This window comes from Rattus norvegicus, chromosome 4, assembly GCF_036323735.1.
Source record: "Rattus norvegicus strain BN/NHsdMcwi chromosome 4, GRCr8, whole genome shotgun sequence".
Classification (NCBI taxonomy): domain Eukaryota; kingdom Metazoa; phylum Chordata; class Mammalia; order Rodentia; family Muridae; genus Rattus; species Rattus norvegicus.
In genome coordinates this window covers 104,281,681-104,307,732 of record NC_086022.1, presented here as the reverse complement: position 1 = coordinate 104,307,732, position 26,052 = coordinate 104,281,681, and the positions used below count along the sequence as shown (strand labels likewise).

The 26,052-nt window shown below is 44.9% G+C and overlaps 1 protein-coding gene and 1 non-coding gene across 3 annotated transcripts; one reads left to right on the top strand and one right to left on the bottom strand.

Annotated features, from left to right (window-relative positions):
* Rpia (ribose 5-phosphate isomerase A) lies at positions 1 to 25,652 on the top strand. Of its 2 annotated transcripts, NM_001108632.1 has the most exons (9): positions 15 to 309; positions 6,363 to 6,423; positions 7,958 to 8,013; positions 14,519 to 14,578; positions 16,026 to 16,090; positions 16,862 to 16,930; positions 17,576 to 17,717; positions 19,695 to 19,794; positions 24,689 to 25,652. In NM_001108632.1, exons 1-9 carry the CDS (start codon positions 46 to 48, stop codon positions 24,781 to 24,783), a joined length of 912 nt encoding a protein of 303 aa, NP_001102102.1. In that variant the 5' UTR covers positions 15 to 45; the 3' UTR covers positions 24,784 to 25,652. The 2 variants fall into 2 exon arrangements, with proteins under 2 accessions (XP_006236690.1, NP_001102102.1); XM_006236628.5 differs by lacking the exon at positions 14,519 to 14,578 and having other exon boundaries at positions 1 to 309; positions 24,689 to 25,633.
* Positions 13,642 to 13,746, bottom strand: LOC120102574 (U6 spliceosomal RNA). The gene has a single exon (XR_005504210.1). It is a non-coding gene; the product is annotated as a U6 spliceosomal RNA (small nuclear RNA).
* Positions 25,653 to 26,052: the final 400 nt, after the last annotated feature.

The following is a 26,052-nucleotide window of genomic DNA, read 5'->3' as shown; positions in this document are numbered from 1 at the left end:
GAGTTGGGGGTGGGGCGGCCGCAGAGGCTGGAGCGAGGCGGCGGGATGCAGCGCCCCGGGCCCTTCAGCACCCTCTACGGGCGGGTCCTGGCCCCACTGCCCGGGCGGGCCGGGGGCGCGGCCTCGGGTGGGGGCGGGAACAACTGGGGCCTCTCGGGCTCCCACGTGCAGTTGCCGGGGCGTACACAGTCGGAGACCCGCGGCGACAAGGGAGGCTCGAGCGCGGGCGGCCCGGCCCCCTCCACGATGTCCAAGGCCGAGGAGGCTAAGAAACTGGCGAGCCACACGGCAGTGGAGAACCACGTGAAGGTGGGGCAACTGGTGGCGGCGTGATGGCTTCGTGCTGCCAGCCTAGGGCACTGCCAGGGTGCGCCTGACTCCTGAAAGGGCGAGGGTTGCGAGAGAAGGGAGAGGGTGAGCCTTGTACCCGAATCCACGCTGTTCTTTCCAACCCCTGAAAGGCCTTTTAGACAGAGAATGGGTGGGTGTCAACTCTCCCCCAACTAGAGCCTTTTCTACAAAGATTTCCTGTCCGGCTGGAACTGGATGCACAATAGAGCCGGGCAGTACTCCGTTTAGAGTCTTGGTCAGGCTGTTAATGCGTGCCTCCTAATCAAGCCCATTGAAAATGGTGAGCCCCGAGGCTGCTGTTCTTCACTTCTCGCTTACCGGGAAGCCAGTGGAGAGCTGTTTTGCGAAGTGTTTTGAAATTTTACTCCAAACATGCTTTTCAGCTCCTCCTGCTGAGGAGCTTGTGTAGTCTTTACAAAGAAGCCATCAGGTTACTGTTGACAGGGCCAGATGGACACATCTGGAGGTGCTGCTCTTTAGGCGGGGTCCAGATGTTTTGCAGTTACTTAGTATGGTTGAGTCCCCATTTGTTTGTTAAGTGGCGGGTGTGGTACCTTGAGTGGACTCTTAGTGTAGGTGGGTTTGCTGTCTGGTAGCAGGTTAATTATCTTAATTGTACTTCTTCTGTTGCCCTGTGGTGAAGTTTCTCCGTCATGTTTCCTATTTCTTAGATCGGGTTACTGGAATCCATATCTCCGTTAAAGGGAATTATTTTCATTTGTTAACTCCTATTTCTTAGATCACGTTACCAGAATCCGTATCTCTGTTAAAGGGAATTCTTTTCATTTGTTAACGCAGTGCTGTACAAAGTTACTTTGCAAAGATGATGTTCTTAGAGCTTTATCTATCTCCCGGCCAAGAGTGAGGGTGGCCTGAGTGGGCGGGACCGGGTCTGATAACCTCCGGCTTGCCTGCTGAACAGAAGAACACCATTTTTGTTTCAGGCAGGGTTCTTCTGCTCTTCTGTTCTTCTGTTCTGTATAGCTCTTTGCTCATCTTAGCATAAGATTTGATACTCCACATTTAGGAGGGTTGTGGGGTATGAGCGTGAATGTAAAATGTGTAATACTGCTCTGTGTTTGGAATTCAGTGCCACAGCTGTAAAACTGGAACTACTTAGTAAAGAGGAATTTCAAAATGCCTTCACGAAGTGACTTAATAGATTGGTAAATGAAATCCATACCTTAGGAAAGCTCGTTATCTTAGGTAAACCGTTAATGTTTAGTGGTGCAAGTCTCCTTGACCTTTGCTTTATTGTTATGTACTCGATTAAAGTGAAATCTGCAAGCCTTTACCGGATGTTCTGGCCATATTCAAAGGACTACTTTCAGTTTTTTCTTGGCTTCCTAAGGAGACTAGGAGAGGACAATTCCTCTTCCTCTTTTGAAACTCAGGCTGGCTTTGAAACCCTCCCCTCCCTCTTTGTAGCAGGCTAGCATATATCAAGGCAGGAACTTGATATGTGGACTCTGCTGGTTTTGAAATCTACCAAGGTGTGTATCATCATTCAGCTTTATCCTCTTGACTCTGCCTCCCAGGGACTGGCATTATAGGTGTGTGATACACTCAGCTTCCTCTGATTACGGCTCCCAGACACTTCAGCGTGACCTATGTTCTAGTCCTCTCTGTGTTTCTCTCGCCCAACTCGCTGTGAGCTCTGGGAGGAGAGTTAACGTTATCTATACATTCAGCATTGTGTACAGTGAGAGCTGCTTAGGCAGCGTTCAGTGAGATGTGTAGAATGGGAACACTGATATGAATGGAGGTTGGAGGTTGTGGGTTTTGGTGGCCCCTTTCCTAGGCTCTCTTGAGTGTGGGGTTTCCAGTTCCCTAGCCTGCTGGTATTCATTCCATTGTGACTATTTCTGTTTCAGTGAAGATGAACTCTGAATTCTCAGTTGAATCTTTGTCACCAGGTCCAGACCTGCCTGATACTAAGTGTAGTTACCTCAGATGGGTTACTGTACACGGCTATGCTATCCTCATGGTTGTTGCTTCATCTTTGCTCTCTGTGGTGCCTGGGCTTCGATTTGAGATTGGCTTAGCCTGAGGAAACTAGTGGGCAGATAATATTAATATTATTATTAGTATTTTGGTTTTTTTGAGACAGAGTCTTACTAGGTATTCCTGACTGCCCTGGAATTCACTATGTAGAACAGGCTGGCCTCAAACTTAAAGAGATCTGCCTGCCTCTGCCTTTCTAGTGCTGGGATTAAAGGAGTGTATCATCATGCCTGGCAATTTTTGTGTTTTTAATTTGGTAGAAGCCTGTTTTACTAACATACTATTCCAAACTCACCAAATACACCAAGAGGCTTAGCCCACCGAAGCCAGTCTCATAGATTCGTGAGATTACCCTGATGTCTTGATGGCATGCTGTATAGCATTGCCTTTAGAAGGGCTACCAGCTGTTGGGCCAGTTTGCAGGCCGCATCTCACCTTTTGGCTTTCGCTAGGGCACTCACTTATGGGTCTGTCATTTTGTTTCAAGGCAGCAGGATCTGCAGACCCCTGCAGTTCACCTTCTAGAATAGAGCCTGTCTGAAGCACTAAGTTTGGCCTTCGTGCTACTTGACTGCTGGGACTGATAGGAGCTAGTGAGGAGTCTGGAAATCAGATTCGGCTTAGGTCCTATGTTCCCAGTTGTCAGGTTACGTTTACCCAGGCTTTAAGAAATGGAGGTGTTCACCATTGTTTGGATACTTCACATATTGACATTTAGCTGTTTTAAATATTGTGTTCGGTTCCTTTATTTGAGTTCCTCGCATTTTGAGTCCGTGGGGCAGCTGATGACTTTAGTAGGTGCACTGCTTTCTCGAGTGCATCCTAGCAGGTGAGATCTGTGAGTGACTCTGGTGGGATGAATCTCTTGGTGTGTTTGGGGAATTTGGAAGAGTATGTTAATCTGGGCTTCTATCAGATTAAAAAAGACATACATTACTGGGTGTGATGCCTCCTAGATTTAAAACACAAATTGCTGGGTGTAGTGTATGTCTTTAATCTCACCACTTGATAGGAGAGGCAGGCAGATCTCTGAGTTTGAGGCCATCCTGGTCTACATAGTTCCAAGTCAGCCAGGGGTATGTAGCGAGACTCTCTCTCTCAATAAACAACACACAGCCATTGAATCTCCTCATGTCCTAGTGCTCATCCCTTTCCTTCTGCAGCCACCTTTTGCAGGCTATTTCTACCCAGGAAAAGAAATCCTACTGTGTGTCCTGTATCCAGAACCCCCTGTCTTCCACCCGTTTGCTGGGGCACGTAAGGGTGATGGCCTGTTTACTGCCAGCATTGAGGATTCTGTCTCTACAAGAATTCAACAGAAACCTCGGGAAGACCCTTACTCTATTGTCCCAGGAGCTGCTGCTGATCATGATACATAGTGAAGCAGGCAAGAAATTTGCCCACAGTGGCTCCGTCAAGCATCTGGCATGTGAAGACAACTAGCTACTTGATGAACAGGCAAGACCACAGGCCAGTTCCTGACAGCGACTAGACTGGCCAGGGATGACTGCCTCAAGTTTCTGGGTTAAGTGCTTGTGACTTTCTAAAGCTTATGTGAGGATTTCCTTGCAAAAGTAGAATTTCCCTCTGTCCCTTGTTTAAAAACCCCACGGCTTGTACAGTGCCTCTATTTATTTGAGGGGCTTTTAATGTTGCCCTGTCCTCCACAAAAGCCCACAGAAAATGATGGGTGAAGTCTACTGTAGGTAGGAGAGGACCAGCTAGAAACATTTGTAGTGTGTTAAGGGTGATTGGCATTAGGGTTTGATTTGTTTGCCTTTCTAAATTCTTTGTACTTGTTGGTCATTTTTTCTGTATTTTAGTTTTAATTCTGAGAAGGACCAAATGAGGCATGGGGATGTGGGGCTCTAGTGCTTTGGGGCCTACCCCTGTGCATACTATGGGTTTAGTTTCTTCCTCCTACGAGGAAGTTTCACAATAGTCTTTCTCTTGCCAAGTGAATTGCTAATAGTTGTCCCCACTCCAAGAAATTTGAGAAACCGTGCTCTTTCAGCAATCTAACTCCTTGAATTGTTTAAAGTGAAGTTGTGTGTGTGTGTGTGTGTGTGTGTGTGTGTGTGTTCAATAGGTCGAAAGATGATTTTCTTTGTAAGGTAACATGATAAGGACAATAATTTCTTATATCAATATTTATTCAATTCATTAAATTAAATGATGTGAATAAAATTAAATGAATTTTTAAAGACAAGAATTTATTGTATAATAAATGTAGGGTAATGACGAGTTGCATCTCAGAACACAGTGAATTAAATTTTATGGACAAGATATGCTAACAGTTTTCTACAGGTTGAGGTCAGCCTGTACAGAACTGTAAAATTAATTGCACATACTCTTGTAAGATTGCATAATACAGGCAGGTCCTACAATTCTATTGAAGCAATCTATTAATCTTTGGCTTACTTCAAAATCTTCACAGTTTTTTTTTCTTGGATTGTTGCACGCATCTGTCAAGTGAGCTAGTGGGTCTCTAGGTCATAGGGGTGGCTGTGAAATTTGGCTTACTAAGATATGTAGGTCCTCTTGGTATCACTTTTTGGTGGAAAGCAAGTGTGGGTTTTCTAGGTCATTGTTTCTCAACCTTCCTAATGCTGTGATCCTTCAATATAGTTCCTCATGTTGTGGTGACACCCAATCATAAAATTATTTTCATTGCTACTTCATAGCTGTAACTTTGTTACTATTATGAACTATAATGTAAATATCTGAATATCTGGTATATCTATCTAGGTTGAGACCCATGGGCTGAGAACTGTGATTCCAGGCAGTGTTCAGTGTCAGCTGCTGTTCCAGTGTTGGTTTTACCGTAGCCTGAAGTAGGGTGTGCTGGGAAGTTGCTTGGGAGCCTGATGATTAGTGTTATGTTTTGGATTTTCTTTGTGGTCCCATCATCTGGCCACAGGTGTCTCCTCTTTCTTAGGATGGCAGGCTTAGTGTTGGAAGCTAGGGAATTATTGCTGTGTGATGAAGTCACCCCCTAAGTAGGAGCAGTCATCTCATGCTGGGTTTATTTCCTCCAGCAAGAAGGATGTCTTCGAAGCAGACATCTTAACTGTGATAGTGATCAAACAGCAGAGTTTGACTAACATTGCTTAATTATGTGTCTTTCTTGCTCCCTCCCTCCTAGCAAAAATCAAAGCTCACATCAGTGCCCTGTCGATGGCCAAATGCTTGCTTTGTGTCTTCTTAGTGTAGCTACATGGAGTAAAATCCTTCCTGGACTTTTCACCATTATATCTGCATTCTGGGGTGAGGCTGGACCTAACAGTCCCACAGTGTCAGGCCTCCAGCTCAGACTCTTGCTATGGAAATGCTCTGCACATAAAGACTTCCTAAGCTTTCATTCCCTTCTATGAAAAGTAGGGCCCCTTGGTGTTAGCTGGGTAGAAGAAAGATTACTACTGAAGTCACTTCCTACCCTACCTGGCTACCCTGTTCTTTTGCTGGCTTGGGCAGAGTTCTGGGTGGTAGCCTGAGCTTTCTTGAGTTACAGTTATGAAGACAGTAGTCTCCTGTGTTCTAAGAGTTGAGCTTGTGTGAGAACAAAGCCAGAGGGCCCAGCTTCCCATGCTTACCCAGGCTCCACACACTCCTTTCCTTCCTTCCTCCCTCCCTCCATCCCCCCCAACCCCCTAGATTGGTCAGGAATCTTTCACTGTTATTTGCAGGCCATTTCTGTGAGGCCAGCTTCAGTTACTGTGGGGTCGTTATATGGTGTAAGTACTTGAGCCACCAATTATTAATTTGGGGTGTGTATATGGAGGAATGCTGAATGGGGATGGTATTAGGGTCAGAAAGGAAAGAGGAGGCTCTGTCTGCTGGACAGCAGGATAAAGTGCAGCGTTGAGGTTCAGTGGTTACGTGTCTGTGAAGTTGGCACAAGTACCTGTCTTGCACCTGTACTATTATTCATGATGATTTCAATGCTTTAAAAGTCTAGTACAACTACTATAGTAATGACTTTTACTTTTCTATCCTTTTTTTGACAGAATAACCAAGTGCTGGGAATTGGAAGTGGTTCTACAATTGTCCATGCTGTGCAGCGAATAGGTGCGTTCTCATTCTCAGACTGTACTGGGTGTTTCTTGTGTTTTCGTGAGACTAGGAGGTGGAGGAAGGGGAGGGAATGGGTGCAGGTGTGGCGTTTGTCTCAGTTCCCACTCAGCCTTGTAGAGATGGGAAGAGCATGTTGTTCATCGGAGGTTAGTTGAGTATTTCTGTTCTTAGGAAAGAGGAATTCTTCGTCCTCTACAGCTGATTTTGGGGGGACAATGCCTGTGTTTATTGTGTATAGCCAGAGGGGAGAAATTGACTTAGGTGAGGCAGGGTTTCTGTGTTGGTCTCAGGTTTCCTCTGAAGCCTGTGTGTTTCTCAGACAGACTGATTGAGGTCACCGTGTCCTGTCTATGATGAGGCTCCTGCAGTTGGTGGCTGGTTTTTGTAGGTGTTGACTTCACTTTGATTGAGTCCTCTTTGTACTTAGGGAAGGCTCAGGCATTATCAGCTCCTGTGGCTGCTCAACAGGTTCTACAACCCTGCTCATTGTTGGTAAAAACAAAGGCTGGGAGAGGCCTGCCCAAATGCCCATCTTTGGCAGGGCCAAGGGTCAGGGCTTAGGAGGTACAACACAGGTTCCTGTTGTGATCAGGAAGTGGCTGTATTACAGGGGTGATGACTGATCAGCGATTCAGTGTCCAGTTCTTATCTACCTTAACCCTGTGTATGCAGAGTTTCTAGGTCACAGGAGTTACTATGGATTCACAGGAGTAACATCAAAACCTTCCAAGAGACAGACTTGATCAAAAAGACTAGACATTTTTAGAAAACAGCTTTTTTAAGACTCATTAAATTAAGATTTCCTAAAGTTTTAAAATTAAAATTAATATATCCCTCTCCCAACCTTTAATCATCCTCTGGGGCCTATAGATTCTTGTATTTCTTTCTTTCTTTTTTTTTAATATTTCTTAATAAATATAAAGTGAAGTTCTGATGTTTCCTGGAAAGGCAAGGTAGGATTGTAGCTAAGATTGAGAGTTGACAGCCAGAAGGCCAGTAGTGGCCCATACCTTTAATCCCAGCTCTGAGGGAGGCAGGTGGATCTGAGTTCAAGGCCAACCTGGTCTAAAGAGTTCTAAGACAGCTAGGGCCACATAGAGAAACCCTGTCTTAAGTCATCCCCTGCCCCCCCCCCCCCCCCCAAAAAAAAAAAAAAGGGAAAAGGGAAGAAAGACCACTAAAGACCACATTCCAGCCACTGGTTAGCTGATTACCAAGGTAATTTACTTCTCAGTGACTGTTGCCTCGTGTGCAAAGAAAGGGTGATAGTTATAACTCATCTCTTGGGCTATCTGGATTAAAAAGGTTGTATCAACAGCTCTTAGCAAACTGCAGACAACAGCAGCAGTATCACTGAAACGGCTTTTCCAGTGGCCATTCTTACCTCCCAGGTCCTCTAGAGTCCACAGAGGCAGCTGTCAGTGGGAGATGGGCCTTTCCTCTTTGGTTGGATTTGAGAAATGCACGTGTGACAAAAAAATCAATTGTGGGGAATGGAACAATACCAGTGTGGCTCTTGTCTCTACAGCTGAAAGAGTGAAGCAAGAGAACCTGGACCTCATCTGCATCCCCACATCTTTCCAGGTACTTCACGTTTGTGTCCCCGCCCATGTCTTAACAACTGTCGGGTCTTCTGGGTTCCTGAGAATGGGTACTCCAGCTTTGTTTTGTTATCCCAGATGATTTCCTCTGGTAGAATTTTTTTAAGACCGGTTTCACTGTGTTGCCTTGGCTGACATGGTATGTAGACTCATCTTCCTGCCTCTGCCTCCTGAGTGCTGAGATTAAAAGCACATTCTACCATGCCCAGATGGGGTGTAATTTTGTTTCAGTTACTTTGATGTTTTCTTATGAGTTAGGCACCGTTAGGGGTGTGCAGAGTCAACTGTGTGGTCTTTAGCCTCAGGGACTATTATCCTGTTAAGGGATGAAGGGAACTTCACAAAAAGAATTTGTGAAGTTATTAATGTAAGTGTAGTTCACTCTTAGACTATGCAATAGCAGAGCTGGATGGGGAACCAGACGAGCTGGGAAAGAGAGAGTAAGTAGACTGAGAGTCTCTGTTTTCATCTGACTTTATAAAATTCTGTCCACCAGTAGCTGTTTCAGTCAGGGTTCTTCAGAGAAACAGAACCAAGAGAAACAATTGGGTTTATAAGAAACGTTGAGTATTCCCAGAATGGCTGTGTACAGGTGGAAGAGCTGGGAACACTGTAGAATCTGGAAGCCATAGTTTTATCTGTTCTTCTCAGCTCCCCTCCCCATCCCACTTTATCTTCCTGTTCCAGTCCCTCCCCCAAATCCATTTGTAACTACCCTATTTTCCCTTCCTAGGTGAACCAGTCCATCCCCAGTCTCTTACTCTCTACCTAAACTCAGTGATTATATGGATTATAATGTTTAACAAAGATTTAACAAGGAACATCCCTGTTGAGGACCAGCCTGGGCTTTGATAAGGTTCTGAGAGAAGGGGTGTCTGGGCCAACAACCTGAAGCCAAATCATGGGTTGAGGCTGCTGGCTTATGCTTTCCAGCCTGCTCTCTCTCTCTGTTCTGCTTTCTTCCTCTCTGATCTGCTTTCTCTGGAGGTCTTCAGACAGCTCTCTATTCTGCTCAAGACAGTTCTCCAAGCAGTTCTCTCTTGCTATTCTAAAAATGTCTGGATAGGTCATCATCTCTTGCAGATCCTAAGCCTAATCATTTACTCCAGCTTTCCTTTTGATTATCCTATGAATCAGCATACTATGACCCCAGCCCCTAAATTCTTAGGAGACAGCAAGCACACATTTTTTTTAATACTGCCAAAGAATTCAGAGGTCATCTGTCTGCCTCTGTTAAGCATAGACGATAATCTCACTGGGTGGGGACCTGTACTGAAATTACTTTTTCTACAGCACATGGACCTAAATTAGGCTGATCTTGAACTCAGAAATCTGTCTGCCCTTGTAAGCATAAACAAAAGCCTTTGCTGGGTGGGATCGCCTGAGACTACCACTCCCTAAGTCTCTTCATCTCCTTCCTTAGGATCTTTCTGATAATTTGGCTCACAGTGTAGTTGCCTTTGCTCCTTTAGATTCATGATGCCCCTCATATAATTCATATTACGGGCTTATTTTTTGAGAAATTATATATTTTTGAACCTGTATTTTCTTTTTTTTTTTTTTTTTTTGGTTCTTTTTTTCGGAGCTGGGGACCGAACCCAGGGCCTTGCGCTTCCTAGGTAAGCGCTCTACCACTGAGCTAAATCCCCAGCCCCTGAACCTGTATTTTCAAGTTATTTTTCACAGCTTTAAGAGCTGTCCTGAAGGTCCCAGCGTTTGTTAAGATATTAGCCTTTGCCTCCTGCACCTGTGCTGTCTCTAATTATCATGGAGTCATCTGTAACAGGGAGGACACTCCTTAAATGAGGAATGTAAAATGTGTCCATTATCATGCAAACATGCCTTATGCCCCTGGCAGCCACATGAAGGCCTTTGCCAGGGGCAGGAACCATGTCATTTTGTCTCCACCAAGGTCATGCTAGACTTGGCATATCCATGTATAAGTGAATGCATACTGCATTTGTCTTTTTGGGTCTGGGTTAACTCATTCAGGATGGTTTTTTTTGTTTTTGTTTTTGTTTTTGTTTTTTTTTTTACTTTTTTTATTTTCATGTTTTTATTTCTTTGGGGACAGGAGATCACAAGTGGGGAAGAACATGGGAGGACTGGGAAGGAATGTGATTGGGTACATGTGAAACTCCCAGAGAATCAATAAAACTGTTATGTAGGAAAAAAGAAAACAAGAATAGAACATTATGCCAGAAACAATATTAACATGATCTTTTTCTAGTTTCATTCATTTACCTATAAACTTAATTTTAACAGCTGAATAATAATCCTTTGTGTAAGTATACTACATTTTCTTTATCACTTCATCCGTTGGTCCCTTCATCTGTAAGGCTTAAAATGAGTCTTAACTACCGGGAGACCCCTCCCCCCCAAGAATGGAGATCTATGTAAATGCAAGAGGTTTATTTTCTGGTGTGTTGGGGTCGACCTTCAATCAGTCCCTTGTGTCAAGTGACTGGAAGGTGACCCCGAATGGTTATAACAAGCAGTTTTTATACTTTTTAGGGGTACAGGTTGCATCAGCAAGGTTACAGTTTAAACTTATTGGCTAAGCATATTGACCTTTGAATCTATTGGCTAGCAAGCATATGACATGCATTCGAACTCTATCTGGCACCAGAGGGTCAGGTGACTATGTTAGTATATTCTTCGGATTTTCTAGAGTGTTCCTGCTCCTCCTGAGAACTGTGGGTGGAGAATGGAACTTGGCTTAGCCTTGACCCGAGGCGGAAAGCTCGTACTTGGCCTAATCTTGACCTGAGGTGGTGAGTGTAAGGCTGGCGAAAACCCTTAGGGTCCTTCACAGGAACTCCATAACCTACCTACTTTCTACCAGCCTCTTAATAGCTCTTACGCTTCAGTAAGAACTAGGGACCTTCACATCCACTTTTTGTCTATCACGAATAGAACAGTAATGAGCATGGTTGCACAAGTGTTTTGAGGTAGGATGAAGCATCCTTTGGGCATATGCCCATAATCGGTATAGCTGGATCTTGAGGTAGATAGTTACCATTTTTCTGAGGATCTGCCTCACTGATTTCCATAGTGGCTGTAACGGAAGCGTGTTCCCCTTGTTCCACATCCTTGCTGTCATTTGTGTTATTGAGCTTAGCCGTTCTGACCGGCGTAAGGAGAAATCTCAGAGTGGTTTTGATTGGCCTTTCCCTGATGACTGAGGACACTTCTCAAACATTTGTGTTCCCTTTTTTGAGAAAAAAGGGATCTATTTAGATCTGTACCCCATTTTAAAACTGGGTATTTGTGTTCTTGATGTCCAGGCTTTTGATTTTCTTGTAAAGTGTATTTTAGATGTTAGTGCTCTGTTTGGTGTGTAGTTGCTAAAAATCTTATCCCATTCTGTAGGCTGCTGCTTTGGATGATGGTGTCTTTTGACATAAAGTTTTTAGTTTCATGAGGTCCCATTTACTAATTGTTGATCTTAGTGCCTGTGCTAATTATATTCTGTTCAGAAAGTCCTTTGCTGTGCCATTGAGTTCAAAACTATTCCCCACTTTCTCTTCTATCAGTTTCAGTGTATCTGGCCTTAAATTGGTGTCTTTGATCCATTTGGAAGTTGAGTTTTGTCCCGGGTGATAAACATGGATCTATTTGGATTCTTCTGCGTGGAGCCATCCAATTTGACCAGCACCATTTGTTGAAGGTGCTGTCTTTTTTCCACTGTGTATTTCTGGTTTCTTCATCAAAAAATCAGTTGTCCATCGGTGTGTGGATTTATGTTTGGGTCTTTATTCAAATTCAGTTGATCAACATGTCTGTTTTTATGCCAAAATCACAGTTTTTATTACTGTAGCTCTGTCGTTCAGTCTGAGATCAGAGATGGTAACACCTCCAGCAGGTCTTTTATTCAGGGGTGTTTTAGCTATCCTGGGTTTTTTGGTTCCATATGAAGCTGAAAATTACCCCTTTGAGATCTGTGAAGAATTGGCTGGAATTTTGATGGCAATTGTAATGAATCTCTAGATTGCCTTTGGTACATGTCCAAAAGCATTTTTATTATGTCAATCCTGCCAACTTACGAGCTTCTGATATTTTCTTCCATTTCTTTATTCAATGACTTGTTTTTAATCATATAAGCCTTTCACTTCTTGCCTGGTTAGAGTTACCCTAAGATTTTATATTATTTGAGTCTATTGTGAAAGGTGTTGCTTCCCTGATTTATTTCTCAGTCTCTTACTCATTTGAATATAGGATAATAATTTATGATATGGCTACTGATTTATGTATGTTGATTTTGTATACTGCTACTTTGCTGAAAGTCCTTATCAGCTGTAGGAGTTTCCTTAGGTATACTGTCATCCTCTGCAAATAAAGATACTTTGACTTCTTTTCCAATTTGGTTCCTTTTATCTACTTCAGTTGTCTTATTGTTCTAAGACTTCAAGTACTGTATTGAATAGATATGGAGAGAGAGGACAGCCTTGTCTTGTTCCTGAATTTAGTGAAAGTGCTTTCAGCTTCTCTCCATTTAAGTTGATGTTGGCTTTGGGTTTGTTGTCTTTATGTTGAGATCTGTCCCTGGTATCCCTAGTGTCTCCAGGACTTTTAACAGGAAGGGGATTTACCATATCTTCTTTAAGTAAGGTCCCTCATCATAGTCATAGTAGCCATTTTGAGGTCCTTGTCTTGTGCTTCACCCCTATTGCATTTCTCCAGGCTTCTGTAGTGGAGCTGCTGGTCTCTAGGGGAGACTAGGGAGTCCTGGCTGTAACTGTGTCCTGGTGCTTGGGCATCTGCTTTTGGGATGATTCTAATTCTAGGTTGATATCTGGTTTTGTCCTTGTTGATCTTAAGAGTGTGTGGTGGCTTTGGGTGGTTGCCTGGAAGAGGCTACTTTGTGTTTCTGCCGGGTGTAGTACTGGGGGAGGGGGAGTTCGAGGTAGAAGTATTGGGAATGACATCAGGAACGGGGAGAGGGTAGCATAGAGGGCAAAGAGTCCTCTACATAAGATAAGCACCAGAGAAGCCAGGGACAGTCAAACATACAGGCTTGTGTCTTCCAAGAAGACGCTTACCTGTCCTGCAGGGATTGGGAAGGAATGGAGTTTACCTCCTGGTTATCCTACGGCCAGGCCTGCCCTGACACCCACAGGCATTATGCTTCTCTCAGCCACTGTCCCTGGACCCTGATCCTGTGCACTGTCTCAGGCAACAGTATCCTGAGAAAGAAGCTGGGTGTACGTTAAAGGATTTTAGTGTAAACTTGTCTTACTCTCTGTTATACTCATGGGACTGAGTTAGTGGTTATCAGAAAATTCTTCATCCCCCCAAATTGTGCTGTGCTTAAATATGGGTAAAACAAATGACCAGGTGTGTCAGACTCTGGAAGTTTGAACCAGTAATGGCCAACTAAGTGGAGCTGAACAGAGTTTCATTCTTTTTTTTTTAAATTGGATTTTTTTAAAATTTACATTTCAAGTGTTAACCCCTTTGCTCCCCCACCCACCCACTCCTACCTTCCTGCCCTGGCATTTCTTGACACTGGGGCATCGAGCCTTCCTAGGACCAAGTGCCTCTCCTCCCATTGATGTCCGACAAGGCTCATCCTCTGCTAAAATATGGAACACTTCGAATTTGTGTGTGCAAAAGTATGGAACACTTCACCAATTTGCGTGTCATCCTTGTGTAGGGGCCATGCTAATCTTCTCTATCGTTCCAGTTTTAGTATATGTGCTGATGAAGCAAACACAGAGTTTCATTCTTATCTTACCCTGATGGCTTCCCTGCTGGCCATAACACCTGCAGGCCCCCACCTCCCCAAGCGTAGAAGGGCGGGGTGGGTGCTGAGAGGGTCCACAGGAGGGGTGAATGTGGTGTCTGCCAGGAGGATCTGGCTCCCTGGCTGGCCAGCATGGTTTTCTAGGAAAGAATGTTTTGGGTGTGTCAGTGGGTGAGGAAGAGGTCTGAGGGAAGGGAGGAAACTGTGGGGAAGGATCTGCTTAGTTCCCTGGGATTCCACTTTTTCCACCCTTGAAGCTCTTCCTGCACCTGCCTCAGATCTCCTGCCCCTGCTCATGCCAGGATCTCACCTGCCGCCTTTGAGGTGCTAGGAGAATGCTGTACCACTGAGGTCCATTGCCAGTCCTTGGTCTTTTGAGACAGGGCATTACTATGATAACTCAGGCTGAGTTTGAATTGGCTGTGTGTCTCAGCCTCCCAAATGTATTGTTAGAAGTTTTTGGAGCATCCTGGTATTGTTTCCCAAGTCAGGGAGGGACAGCTCTTAGCTCACCTCTGGAACTGTCTTGTGTCCCCCTGTGCTGCGTGGTTCCAGCTCCTGCAATGAAGTAGCGGTCAGTATTGCTCTTCATGGGGATAGATCTCCTGCCTATCAGTAAGCAAGTTTGGGATATGAGAGAACCTAGGTCAGTCTTTAGGGTTTGACATAGCAAAAGAATTCTGCAGACCCTTGTCACAATTTCAGTATAAATGACTGTGCTTGCCTTTTCTGTCCTCCCCAGGCCAGGCAGCTTATCCTACAGTATGGCTTAACCCTCAGTGACCTGGATCAACACCCGGAGGTGAGGGGGGGGGGTGATTGAGATTGAGAGATTGACTGATTGTCCTCGTCTCCTTTTTATTTTGGTGGTTTCTAGTTGTTCATGGACTCCAGCTATCTTGGTAGGTCCAGAAGACATGAGCCAATATTCACTTTTGTTCAGGGGCCTTGAGTATTAATTCTGACTAAACTCACAAGCAAAGAAGTGGCAGTGTAGGCATAGTACAGGTTTAGCTTCCCAAAGACTTAGGCTTCAGGGCTTAGTACAGGCATAGTAAAGGGGATTTGGAGAGTTCCAGGGTTGGTCCATGGTCTCCTGAAATTCCCTTCTTATAAGTGTGCCAGCCTGCGGAGCTCACACCTAAGCTAAGGAAAAAGTCATACCTTAGGTAGTTGTAGCCACTTGAAAACCAATTAAAGCTAATATTTGTGGAAAAAGACTGTTAAATTCAAGGCTATTTATTCCAGTAGGGACTGGAGCTCTGGAGAGTGAGCAGCACCCTTGTCACCCCAGGAACTCCTGAGCTGTCATTAGGTGTGGGGCTAAGTTTAATCTTGATAGTACTGTAACTGTCCCAGGGGATAGATATAGAAAGGGTATGTCATTTGCTTAGGTGGCAGAAGCAGAATTTTAACTTGTGCACTCAAGGCTCTAGAGCAGTGTTACAGTAAGAGGGAGGCTAGGTTTGTGGTTAGCTGTCCAGGCTCCATGGCAGGGCCAACAGAGGATCTTTGGGGGGAAGGTAGTAGATATGGGTATGTGGGCGACATGGGTATTGCTCAGACTTTCTGAGTGATTGGGATAGTGGAATGGGCATGGAGTGAGTCTTGGACAGGGTGTAGCAGTTCATGCCATGAAGTGCCTGGTGAAAATTGGGAAGGACCTCCTGGAGGAGTTCTGTGGGCAGAAATAGTTTCCAGTGTAAGAGTGCATTGAATGTTTGTCGTCTGTGGAGATGTCTTCATGTAATCTTGTTCATTTGAGAAATTGCCTCTATATGCCCATGTTAGTTCTGTCTTTGGGATCGGTTTTACTCTGCTCTTTCATTATTGGTCTCCCGGGAATTGAATGCACCAGTCCCGCTGTCTGTGGTCTTTTGGGCAGCCCCAAACTGCAGTCTCTTAAATGTTTTGCCCTTACCTGCCACCTCAGAACCAATATTTAAGTTCTTTGGGAATGAATGATGGTGCCTATTTTGGGAATGCATGCTCACAATTTTACTTTGTTTATGGAGAGTGAAGGAAGCAATTGTAGTGGTTAAGAACTGGACAGTGTATGTCTTAGGCCCTCAGCTCCCTTCCCTTGTGTCTCCAGCAAAGCACCTTACTCTGCGGGGCCTTAGTCTCCTGGGTGATTGAGTGGGCCTGCCTAACGGTGTTGCTGAGAACTGATGAGCTACCCCTGCTTGATCAGGAGCCCCACAGTATCTGTCTCAGCTCATGAGGCTCTTCTCTCCCTGCCTCCACAGATCGACCTTGCCATCGATGGTGCTGATGAAGTGGATGCTGAGCTCAATCTCATCAAGGGTGGTGGGTGAGTGTTGTGGGGACTTTGTTGCTAAAGAGACTGTCAGCTAACCCTTAGCAAAGCGAAATGGAGTACTGAGTAAACAATTGTTCCTGATACACATGAGTTTTTCTTCCTGTCAGCACCCTGATACCATATGCCGTTGAGCTAGCATTTCTGATCATTAGTGTTTATCTGCTGACAGGTAACCTGGGCCTTTTCAGTGAGATGGTCTCTGTCTACACACAGTGCATTCCTGGGTTAGACGGTTAGGTCTGTGCCTTTTGTGTTAAAGCTGTGAAGCCTGTAACCACTTGGAGGGTCCTCTTCCTTTATTTGGAAACATTTATTATTTGGAAACATGTTCACTTTTTAAAATGTATTACATAATCCTTGTTGCGGGTGTGAAGTGATTTTTCTAGGGAGCAGTAGCAATAGGCCAGACAGTTCAGTATGGCTGGCCTGGTGCTGTCACATAGTCCACAGGGCAGGTGTTCCAAACTGGGCATCTATTCAGGACATGTCCAGAGTCATCTCCCTCACACAGTGCTTCTTAGATGCCTGTTGGAGGGGAAGTGCTTAGCCTGAATAGAGCCATTGTCTACTTTCTAGGTTTCTACCAGACACAGGCAAATGTTTCTGTATTCATTTACTAGAAAGTAGCATTATAGGAGCGAGGATGGCTCTTTAAAAATGGAAGCCAGTTTCTCTTTAAGTATCAGGATTGAACACATTTGGGACACCCACATCTGATCCTACTTCTCAAATGAAGATGATCTCACTCTTTTTTCCTGTCAGAGGCTGCCTGACCCAGGAGAAGATTGTGGCTGGTTATGCCAGTCGCTTCATTGTGATCGCTGATTTCAGGTACTGTTCCAGGGTTTTTCGATTGAACCGAGAAGGTGTATGGGTTCCCACGTTAGAGGAGGAAGCCTGTGGAGGAATGTAGGAGGATTACCTGCTCTCTAGGATGACAGGCAGTGACTCTGCTAATCACCACAGCACCCAGCACTCTTGCATTGAGCTGGGCCTTCATGTTTGGGGATGGGGAGGAAGCAGTGTCACCCTGTAGCCAGAGCTCCTCTGCATGTGTTACTCATTAGGTTTTCACAGGGAGCCTCAGGAAGCAGGGCAAGCACCGTCCATAGGTGGTGACTCAGCACATCCTGCTTCCTCTGGGGTCAGGCTTTTCCACACATGACTGTGTTATGCTCAGTCTTTGACCGGGCTGATTCTCTTTCTGGGAGCCTGAGAGAGGAGGCAGTGTTCTGAACTTGTTAGAAGAGCTGTCTGCATTTGTATTACTCAGGAAATACCACAGCTGCAAGGACGGCGGGGGTTAGCTGGCAAACCATCAGAGCAGATTTTATCACTTTTGTCTATCAAGTCTCTTTAGTGTAAAGCAGCCCTGAACTGTCCTAGTCTCTTTCCCCTCCAGCTGTCTAGGTAGCCCCTAGCCTGAATTTGGTTTTGTATGTTGAACTTATTTAATTTCATTGATATTTTTCCCAGGAAAGATTCAAAGAACCTTGGGGATCGGTGGCACAAGGGGATTCCTATTGAAGTCATCCCAATGGCCTATGTCCCAGTGAGTCGAGCTGTGACCCAGAAGTTTGGGGGTGAGGTGGAACTTCGAATGGCTGTCAACAAGGCAGTAAGTGGCCAGAGCACCCTGACTCAGTGTGCTGCTCTTGTTCTTTCTGTGTCAGTTAGGTCCTGAAGCCTTTGGTGCTCGCTTAACCTCTCAGTTTCCTCCATAGTAGGGGGCGTGGTTCTTTCCTGACATTGCTCGGGGTTGCTTGAGGTCTGGACTGCCCTGTGAATGGCCTCTAAACACTGTCTTTTGGGAAGCTCTGAGGGGACAAAGTTTTCCAGGGTTTGTGGTGTGGTATTTTTCTTTTTTCTTTTATTCTTTCTGAGGCTATCATTGCAAGAGTACAACTCTCATCTCAAAGAGGATAAGAGATAATTTTACTTTAGAGCAAATAGGAATAACTGTGGCCTGGGAACACACATTTGGGTATTCCAAATTCTGCATTCCAGTGAGGTAACACTTTTAAATTTGTACAGAGACAAAACAAAGGTCACAAATGACACTTTTCTTTTTGGTTCTTTTTTTTTCTTTTTCGGAGCTGGGGACCGAACCCAGGGCCTTGCGCTTCCTAGGCAAGCGCTCTACCACTGAGCTAAATCCCCAACCCCGACACTTTTCAAATACATTGGAAACACCAGGTAGGTAGGTCATAGAAAAATGGGGAAATTTTACCTCCCCCCCCCCCCCCCATTTCTGTCCTGGAACTAGCTCTAGACCAGGCTGGCCTCAAATTTATAGAGAGCTGCCTGCCTCTGGGATTAAAGGCAAGCCCCACCATTGCCCTAGCTCTGGTAGCATTCTTAGCCTTTTGATTGGTGTGAACCACAGTGCATTTGCCTTTCAAAGAGTATAGATGGCCCAAGATATTCTGCCTGTGGATTAGTAGCAGTCTATACTAAACTCCAAAGCCATTGAAGTTCCAATTGGTCAATCCAAGTACAGAAGGCTAGAGGAAGATGGTTTTTTTCCAGGAACTTTCTGTACAAGGTAGCCCTACCCTCTCTTTTTTTCCAGTTAGGCATTGGATTCAAGGCTTCAGGAAATGCTAGGCAAGTACTTCATCACTAAGGAGGTAGACTTTCTGGGGGTGGTGGTGGTGTGAACATGTGATACCCCGTGGAGATGTTTCTCTTTAGCTTCTGAGTCTGGGTTACAAAGAACTTTTTCTTTCATATTTAAATAAACAACCAAATGTAATGATCCCAAACTGAAATATGTGTAGCTATGTGTAGCTATTAGAAAAATTTGGGAGATAGAGAAAATGAAATGATTAATAACTGCCCTGACATACTTTGTTGACTTCTCTTTAGAAAGAAGCTGGGATAACTGGTTATGCAGCACCTTATCTTAGTACTTAGAGAGGCTACCTTGAACTTGCTATGACCTTGAACTCCTGATCTTTCTGCCTCCTACCAAGTGCTGGGATAAGACATAGAAGCCACCACACCTGGTTTGCCTTTGTACAGTTTTAACTGCTCCATGCCAGGCTGTAGAGGAGTCTTACTACTTACTTACCTCTGCCTGTGTACTGTCAACATTTATGTTACTAAGCAATCTGATTTCTCTAGTGTCCAGTGGTGTTGAGGAATTCTGGATTCAGAGCTAAACTGTTCGTCCCCTCACCTATCTGTCTGTCCGCCCATCCTTTTAATGAGACTTGCCGATGGAGAAGGTGTGCTGCGAGAAGGCAGGCAGCCTTACGTTACAGCACTGCTGCTTGTGCTAAGCTTGGAGATGCAGCCATGTTGTCAGGCAATACTCTCGGTTTTCACTCTGCTAAGTTGAAAATGTCACTGCCTTGAGCCCTTCCCATTTGCATCTCTGTCCCCCTTTTTGCCACTGAAGAAACAAGTTTCAGAGAATTCAATGGCATTAAGACATAATCATAGTCTGTAGGACTCCAAAGTGCCTGCTCATCTCTGCTTCATGGAGCCACCTTCTAGGAAGCACAGAGCAAGGACATCTGTCTGGCTGTCATCTTTCTTGCTTTTGCCTACCTGTGTTTTCATCCTTGGTCATTGGAAAATTGTCTTCTAGGGGCCTGTGGTGACAGATAATGGGAATTTTATCCTGGACTGGAAGTTCGATCGGGTACATAAATGGGGTGAAGTGAACACAGCTATCAAGATGACTCCAGGTAAGCTGGGTGTTCCCTGGATGTCACCTAGTGTCTCCCTTCATAACTACCCCCTCTTCAGGCCACAGAAGGCAGCATGACCATGTGCTCAGTTTATACCATGTCTGAGGTTTTGTACTTGAGTCACCTCCCTCCCCCTGGTTTGTGAAATAGTGCTGATGTATATATATTTTATAGTCTGTTGGCATTGGGATAGCCTCCAAGCTGATGGCAGTCAGAGGTGCTTGCTTTCAAATAAGGTCACCATCCCCGGGAGAGACCCCTCCCTTTTCCAGGAGGCTGATGCAGCCTCTTCGACCTTTGTGGAGGAGGTGACTCAGTTCACCTGCATTCACTGGTTGTGTATCATAGGCAAGATGCCTTGCCTGTATTACATGGAATTAGTCCTAGATTAGAGCTGATGTAAACCTGGGGGAGGCTGTGTGAAGCCACGTCTGCAGATGCTGAAGTGCTGCTTCTGCTGGAGGAACAGCAAAAGTCCAGTCCACAGGGGTTGCTTTGTCAGGTAGGGTGGTTTCTTAGATATGGTATTGATCTGTGTACATGATCACGTCTTCTAGACAGTGCTTAGCATCCTAAAAGGTTTTATTAAATTCCCACTTAGATGAGGTAGTTAACAGGGGACCACATGGGCCCAGAGCTAAGCTAAGTGGTTTGCCTAACAACTACGACATCAAGGTGAGAGCTCTAGGTTTTCTGTCTCTTGAAGTTTTAAGATTTGTGTTATTTTTAATTATATGTGTGAGTATGTGCACTTAAGTGCAGGTGCCCATAGGGACCAGAAGAGGGCGTCTGATCTCCTGGAGATGGAGTTACAGCTAGTTGTGAGCCTTCTGCTTTGGGTGCTCAGAATTGAACTTGGTTCTCTACAAGATCAGTGTGCTCACTTAAGCGCCGAGCCATCTCTCCAGCCCCAAGACCCTGAACTTGAACGCTCACTCGCTCAAGTGAGACTGTATGTGTAAGCATAGACTTTATGCCACAGGATAATCGTAGGAGTTGAGGACCTACCTACCTGGGTGAAGGCTGGGTGAGCTGGATAGAGATGAATTGGTGTTCAGGCTTCAGTCTGGCAGGTCAGATGTAGGAGGGATATACAGGAGGAGGTGACCGAAAGGCATCGCTCTCCATGCAGTCGAGCAATCGAAGCCATAGCTGGGCAGTTTTTCAGAGTGCAGTGTCTGAGTGGATGCTGGGACAGACTGCCTGGATGGACTTTTAACCCTGCCATGCTCTAGCAGTATGAGCAGTATGTCCCCTATCAAACAGCTCCATGCCTCAGTTTCTCCTTTTTAAAAAGGGCCAAAACTAGTACCCACCTCGTGGGGTCACTGTGGGGATTAAATGAATTAGGTCACCTCTTAAAACAGTGCTTGATGACTAAAGTCCCTAGGGGAGGATGTACTGCTGTCTCCACTAATGAACCACTAGATTGTGCCCACGCAGGGACTCATGACTGTAATCCTGGAACTTTGGAAGTAGAGGTGGATGATCAGAGGTCAGGGACTTCCTGCCTACATAATCAGTTTGCAGCCAGCCTGGGCTACATGAAATCTCATCTCAATGCCCACTGACAAGCCCCCCTATTCTTTTAAGACAAGGTTTCTCTGTTCCCTGGCTGTCCTGAAACTCACTCTGTAAAGCAGGCTGGCCTTGAACACAGGTTGTGTGCCTCTGCCTCCTGATCGGTGTGATTAAAGGTGTGTTTGTACCACCACTGCCTGTTTTTATTTTTATTTTCTAGACTGTAAGTTATTTGTGCTGGTTGGGAATGAAACCAGTTTGAATATATGCTGTGCAATAAGGCAGCTTCTTCTTCCAAGTCCAGCCCCTGTCGTCTTTAGTCTTCTGACAATCTTTCCCTCATCCGTTAAGTGAAACAGATGAACCACTCTATTGCTTAGTGTTGCCTCTCTAAAAGGCCAAGAGGGAATGAGGATGATGATGTGGAGGTCATGCTTTGTAGGCAGAGTGCACCTGCCTGGTTAATGCAGACTGACCCAGGGTGGAGTGGGAAGCCGGTTCCTGCTGAGCCCACTAGGGGGCTCTCTTACTCTTCCTGAGGCCTTTCTTGGTTTCTCCTATGCATGAAGACTATACACTGGAGACTGCAGTTACAGTGTAGTGTGAGGAAGACGGACTGTGACCACAGGACCACCCTGGTTTGTCTCCTTTTCACTTATTTCTAACCTATTATATTAGACAGACTCGCAGGGCAAGGGCATGGCAGGCTTTCCTGTGTCTCCCAGGTTCATTTGCACGAGGCAGACATGCAGAGAAAAGTCTCCATTTGTGTCTCATGGGTCCTGCCTCTGCCCTCATTCAGCATGCTCTGCCTTTTCTTCTGGAGTTTATTTGGGGTGAGGGGAATCAGTCCCTCCTAGCAACTCATTAATTTGAGGCTCCAGAATCATGCCTTAGACTGCTGCCTTAGACTTTCTTTATAGCTTTTGAAGTGGGGTTGACTTTCCCTGGGGCCAGATTGAAGCTTCTAGGCTGTGCTACAGAGGTGCTGATCAAAATGAGTGTTGAACACTGCTTTGTCCATCCTCAGAAATCTCTAGGTTTGTGTCAGGACCTTCATCCTTCAGTGACTCAGCCTCTGTCTTGCCAGCGTATTGAGGGCTGTCCACGGATGTTTTAACTTACCCTTTGTTCTTTTGTCCCTTTATATCCTTTACCCCTTGTTCAACATTATGGGTAAACAGTGGCTAGCGCTTTCCAACCCTAACCCCAACCAATCATCAGGCAACCAGTTACCCTGTCTGGAGGCAGCTAGTGTTACTAAGGGAATTGTATGGCCTATTCTGAGTTGATCTTTTACAAAAACACAAGTTGAAACTCCCCTGCCTCACCCCTTTTAACTCAAGTAAGGGCATACCATGCTTAGGTTGTACTCTGCCCTCTTTCTTATCTTCATTTTGACTCATAAGCGATAACATTACTTCTGTCTGTCTGTCTGTCTCTGTCTCTGTCTGTGTCTGTGTCTCTATCTATCTATCTATCTATCTATCTATCTATCTATCTATCTATCTATCTATCTATCTATCTATCTATCTATCTATCTATCATGCATTGGTGTTTTTTCCAGTATGCATGTCTGTGTTAAGGTGTCAGATCTTGGAGTTATGGACTATTGTGAGCCATATGGGGTGCTGGGATTTGAACCTGGGTTCTGTGGAGGAGCAGTCAGTTCCCTTAACTGGTGAGCCATCTCTCCAGCCCCTGACCTTTACTTAAAAAAAAATAAAATGGTAAGAGCTGGAGAGATGGCTCAGAGGTTAAGAGCACTGACTGCTGTAACAGAGGTCCTGAGTTCAATTCCCAGTAACCACATGGTGGCTCACAACCATTTGTAATGGGATTTGATGCCCTCTTCTGGTGTGTCTGAAGACAGCTCTGTGTGTGTGTGTGTGTGTGTGTGTGTGTGTGTGTGTGTGTGTGTGTGTGTGTGTATTATATATAATAACTCTTTTTAAAAAGTAATGGTGATATTTCAATTTTGTGGCTGTGTAACCCAGTTTACTTGACCAGATCCCTGCTGCATTTTGTATCCTGTGCTAGCATGGAACTACCAGATCAAAACATTAGACTGATTTTATTTTATTTTATTTTATTTTTTTTTTGGCAGGGAGCTGGGGACCGAACCCAGGGCCTTGTGCTTGCTAGGCAAGCGCTCTACCACTGAGCTAAATCCCCAGCCCCTAGACTGATTTTATAAGATGACATTAAATTGCTCCCCACATAAGAGTGCCAATTTACCAGTGCTGGCCCATGTTTCTCTACACACTGGGTTCACTTCCGTTTTCTTTGACAGTTGGCCGGAGTTGACCCACTGTAATGTATGCATATATGTGAACAGTTTTTGTGAAGGCCATGTATAGTTAGTTAGTTCTCATTGCTGAGTATTCCACTGTTAGTATGCTTGCACGAACAATGTGGTGATCTATTCATGCTACTATGTGTGTGTGCATGTGTGTGTGAGTGCAAGTTGTGTGAATACAAGTGTGTGCAGGAGCATGCAAGTGCATGTGTGTAACCCATGTATGTATGTGCAGAAGCCAGCTGTGTCCTTTCTAATTTGAGTCAGAGTCTCTCATTGAACCAGGATCTGGATGATGGCTTCAGGAATATTCCTGTCTGTGCCTCCACATTCTGGTCACCTGTCCTTACTCATCCTGGTGATGGAGTAGTTGTCATGCCCTGTCACTAGTGAGCTTGAATGCTTTTTGAGTTTGCTTCTTTTAAGAAGTCTTTGTTTAGTTCTTTTTTTTTTTTAATTATTTATTTAATGTATATGAGTACACTGTAGCTGTCTTCAGACACACCAGAAGAGGGCATCAGATCCCATCACAGATGGTTGTGAGCCACCATGTGGTTGCTGGGAATTGAACTCAGGACCTCTGGAAGAGCAGTCAGTGCTCTTAACTGCTGAGCCATCTCTCCAGCCCCCCATTTAGTTCTTTTATTGGGTTTTTGCTACTTAGCGGCTTAGGAACCGTATTCTGATGTGACTCCTTTATCAGGTGTATGCTTTGTGATTTTCTCCTTCTCTGAGGAAGACTCTCAAGGATGGTAGTTGACTGAACATACCTGGGAGGAGTGATATCACAAGCGTAGTCTGGGAGGGTCTCTTTAGCAGGTTCATGGAAGGGTGAAGAGGAGCGGCAGGGCAGGGGGACAACCTGAGCAGAGGGTCTACAGTGGGATGAAGCTGGCACATTTAGGTACACAGAGCAAGCCATGATGTAGTGGAAGGAAGAGGTGTCAGGAAGGAACAAAGATGACCCCAGTTTTGTCTGGTGCTGGCTTGTGATGTTTGCTCTCAGGGACACTTGATGCTTGCCTGGTCTTGGGAAGCTGAACTTAAATGTACCGATTCTTCATTCTGCAGGCGTGGTGGACACAGGACTTTTCATCAACATGGCAGAGAGAGTCTACTTCGGGATGCAGGATGGCTCAGTGAACGTGAGGGAGAAGCCCTTCTAACCCTGCGAGGAGCAGGGTGCTCACTTTGAGTCTCCAGCCCAGGCACAGTGGACATGCCTCACCAGGAGCCTTTGCCTTAATGTACCTTCATGTAGCTGTCCACAGTGCCAGAGTGGATGGCTGGCCGTGGGGGTGGGGTAGTCAAATCCAGTCTTATGAAGTATTGCTATGTGTCTTTTTAAAAAGAAATTTAAATATATATTTTTACTATTAAAATATTCAGTTTTTTATAAAATAGAACTTGATTTTATGTTTTATATGAAACATTTACCAAAAACAAAAAAATGTATAAATAAAAATAAGAGATCAGGACTGTCTCTGAAAGCTTTGACTGAACCTACTGGTTCACCTTCTGAAGTTTTGGGTTTGCTGAGAAGTAACATTTTTCTAAGCTGGTGAAAAGTGAGGAGTCAGCCAGCAGGTCTCCTGATGCCTTATGGGAAACCTTGTTTACTGTTTACTTTCTTGCCACACTCTTCTGTTTTGAGGTTGTTTTCATTGTTACCACTCCCAAATCTTAGTTAGGTTTTAAGATCAGGTTTCAGGAATTCTGAGTGGAGCAGTCGGGTTTGTAGTGACTTGGGTATAAACTCCCAGGTGAGAATGCACCTTCTCTCGGATCCTGGCTTTGCTTTGGTCCTGCTGTTGGAAGCCCCTGGTGGAAACGCCCTCTGGCAGCAAGCACACAGCATTGTCTGAGATGTAAAGCACTTACTTTTGTTGTTTGAATGATTTTCTTTATGTTAGTATTGTTTTGTTCCTCCAATAACCCTTGTATGATTTGGTATCAGAAGCTGTCACTTCTTTGTGCTGTTTGAAGGTTGAAATAAACATGATTGTGCCATTGTGATCCTTTGTCTTCACTACAGAATTTGTACTGATGGGAATCAGTTTGGCCCGACTAATTTATATCAGATAAGTGGGATCCACTCAGGAATCGGAGACAACCAGGTAAATGTTCCCGTTGTCTCCTTTATTGGATCAAGGACACGTGCTCCTGAGACCTTTGCTGCGGTGTTGGTCTTTTCTGTCTGAGTGAGGGCGGTATAGCTGAGCACAGGCGTCCTCACTCCCAGCTGCTCTATTGAGTTGTATGGGAGTTGATGAGCATTAAAAGGGACTGGAATTTTCTCATTTCCCTTAGTCTCGAGGTTAGATAAACTGCCTAGTAAACATCAGAGTGCCTAGAAAAAGCTTCATAGAGGAAGGCAGACTGACCAGCTCAGTGATGGTTGACAAGGGCCTCACAAGTCCATTCTGTTACACATC